The 3,214-nt window shown below is 34.6% G+C and overlaps 1 protein-coding gene across 1 annotated transcript in view; it reads right to left on the bottom strand.

Annotated features, from left to right (window-relative positions):
* Window positions 1–6: 6 nt before the first annotated feature.
* LOC106475417 (FERM domain-containing protein 3-like) overlaps window positions 7–3,214 on the bottom strand; it is a gene marked incomplete at its 5' end in the record, with an annotated part of 15,837 nt that continues 12,629 nt past the window's right edge. The window contains one exon of the mRNA XM_022379529.1: window positions 7–2,535. Within this exon, the coding sequence (XP_022235237.1) occupies window positions 1,976–2,535 (560 nt within the window). The remainder of the gene's footprint in view (window positions 2,536–3,214) is intronic.

The raw sequence follows: 3,214 nt of genomic DNA, 5'->3' as shown, positions 1-3,214 counted from the left end.
TAAGGATTAAAGCTCGACACCAATGGTTTTATAACTCTTAGTAAACATTCAGATAATATGGTTAAGTATTAAAGGTATTGTGCAAATTACAGCTAAATGTTTTTTTTAAAAAACACGTATTAAAACTGTACCATACAATGAGTGAAAGAGGTCATTTAGTATTTACAGAATTGAACCCCGTAATATCTAAACAGCTATTTTAACCAAGATACAAATGTGCCTTATGTAATACAAAAATTGTAACATACAAAAAATATCCTTCAAGGTTTATTCTTAAAATTATGTTACGTTACTCTTACAATTTACCTTATTTTATTTACATTGGCCAAACCAAAAATATATCTGAACAACAAATGCAATATATACTTAACCAATAACAAAAAGTAATGACTAGCCCTAACTGATTTTTATTATCCTGATTAACCCTTAAGAAGGGATAGGTTTTTGTCACTTCTTGGCCAACAGCCCAAATACCAAATTAAAATACCTGATTTTCTCATTAACACCAACACAGATCTGTTTAATCAACAGATAAGCATGCATTGTTCTTAACACCAACACAGATCTGTTTAATCAACATATGAGCATGCATTGTTCTTAACACTAACACAGATCTCTTTAATCAACATCTTAACACCAACACAGATCTGTTTAATCAACAGATAAACATGCATTGTTCTTAACACCAACACAGATCTGTTTAATCAACAGATAAGCATGCATTGTTCTTAACACCAACACAGATTTGTTTAATCAACAGATGAGCATGCATTGTTCTTAACACTAACACAGATCTCTTTAATCAACATCTTAACACCAACACACATCTGTTTAATCAACAGATAAACATGCATTGTTCTTAACACTAACACAGATCTGTTTAATCAACAGATAAACATGCATTGTTCTTAACACCAACACAGATCTGTTTAATCAACAGATAAACATGAATTAACACCAACACACAGCTGTTTAATCAACAGATAAACATGCATTGTTCTTAACACCAACACAGATCTGTTTAATCAACAGATAAACATGAATTAACACCAACACACAGCTGTTTAATCAACAGATAAGTATGCATTGTTCTTAACACCAACACGGATCTGCTTTCCATTCACACCCAATACCTATAAATAAATGTGGCATTACTCTTTCAGGGTTCAGATATCACATCATTTTAAGTTGTAGGTATCTTCCTACAAACCTTTAGTGGTGCCATCTGTCAACAACAAACTTAAAACTATATAGTAACTAACAACATAATAAATGGAACACTACTAGAAAATAATAAAAAACAGATTGCTATTGACGAAACACCAACAAACACACAACATATGGTGTATTTAAACTCTTTAAAAAAACTATTTGATCCCAAAACATTTGTTTAAATTATTGTAAAAACATAAAGTAACTTTAAACCAAAGTTTACATTCTAAGAACACACTATAGATACTTGAGATAAATGTTCACATCATTCTTTTAATTATATTTAACTTCCACCTATACCCATGAATATATAAACTGTTGAATACCAAGCCCTATATATTTACTTTATCTTTCAAAGTATAAGTGATCACAATAGAAATGAAAAAAGTTTGTAAGTTAAAGACAAAGGTGTCACGAAAAGTGTCCACATTTATAAATAACAATTATACCACGAGGTTATATTATCAAATAGAGAAATCTGTGTTTCAATAACAACACATACATCATCCAAACAATGGTAAGAAAAAGATTATTTAGAAAAGGGCCAGCTTTACAGAAGAAAGCTGGGAGGATTAAAAATGGAATTAGAAATTCTTAGCTGCACAAATAGATTTGTGTGTTTAAGGTACTTTTACGGATAACACGTACAGAGTGTGTATGCAAAAATCAAAACAGGAATTTTAACCTTTCCACGAAGTAGTCTTTAGCTGGCTCATAGTACTCTCGTCTCAAGACAATTAGTTCCGGCAGCTTGCGTGCATCACTAAAAAGAGGCGAGTCTGACTCCATGACGACGACGAGCAAGCACCAAAAAATCAAGAGTACAAAAAGGGAGGCCAGAATGGTTACTCGCACTATATTCACTGGACGAGAAAGAAATGGTCGAGATCTTGCATGGTTTTTTTTGCTTAGGAATATTAAGATCGAGTTCAAAGTTCTTTCCAGTATGTCGTGATTCAGAGGTCGAGACTTCAACAGGGGATTCATTGTGAAGCTCCTGCTCAAGTTCTTCAGTAATCTGTGGAGTTGAGGCTCGCAGAGGAGGTAAGGATACTTCCAGTTCAGCGGGGTGAGTGTCCTCAACAAGGTCTTCCAGTTCCTCTGCTATGTGGTTCTCTAGCCGTTTAATCTGTTGCTCCTCCCCCTCTTCCAGTGGAAGAATAGGGGCTTCTTCATGTTCTGGAAGAGTCAAGTCACTCAAACTGCCAGTCATCTGTGTGGACCTATTAGTGTACTTCAGGCTGGATGAGTCCGTGGATGTGATAGAGTCCACATTTTCTGTTGCTGGAGCCGAATGGTTCATGTAGTGAAGGTTAGAAAAATCTGGAATGGTTAAAAAAAGAGAAATGGGTCTTTCTTTAACAATCTTGATTAATATGTCCTCTAATTTATTTATCACTACTCTTTGAATTTAATGTCAATTACTCATTACCTGCTTTAACCATTCGCACCACTATACAGTAGTGTGTTGTTAGTCAGTCAGTATACACTAAAATGACGTCAGTAAAATGTGCACATACCATGAATCATGACAAGAATTATTCACTCTGTTGGCTACAACATATGAACTTCAAAATCAAGAAATAAAAATATTCATTACTCTTAATTTTGGTCTTATTTAATCTTGAAACAGAACACTCGAGGACCCTGTGGAAGTACACAGCGTGGACACAAGTAAATAGACACCACCTTTTCAGAAAAAATGAAATTTTTCAGTCATATTCACATGAACTGATATATTTATAATTTAATTAATATCCAGTAGATGTTCCTTTCGCTTCGTGGAGTTCGTTGATCCTTTGGGGCATCGTGAGAATTATCTCGTCAATTTTAGATTGTGGGATTTTCGCCCACTCTTGCTTCAGAACTTGGAGTAGATCGCTCTTGGTTTTTTGGTTGTTTCTTGACTTGCCGGTCGAATATGGCCCAGAGGTTTTCGATGGGGTTCATGTCATGAGATTGACTCGGCCAGAGCAACTTTTGGATACCATTTTCTTCCTGC

Source organism: Limulus polyphemus, unplaced genomic scaffold (genome assembly GCF_000517525.1).
Source record: "Limulus polyphemus unplaced genomic scaffold, Limulus_polyphemus-2.1.2 Scaffold8547, whole genome shotgun sequence".
Taxonomy (NCBI): Eukaryota; Metazoa; Arthropoda; class Merostomata; order Xiphosura; family Limulidae; genus Limulus; species Limulus polyphemus.
The sequence above is the reverse complement of the archived record's forward strand: the minus strand, read 5'-3'. Positions and strand labels throughout refer to the sequence as shown.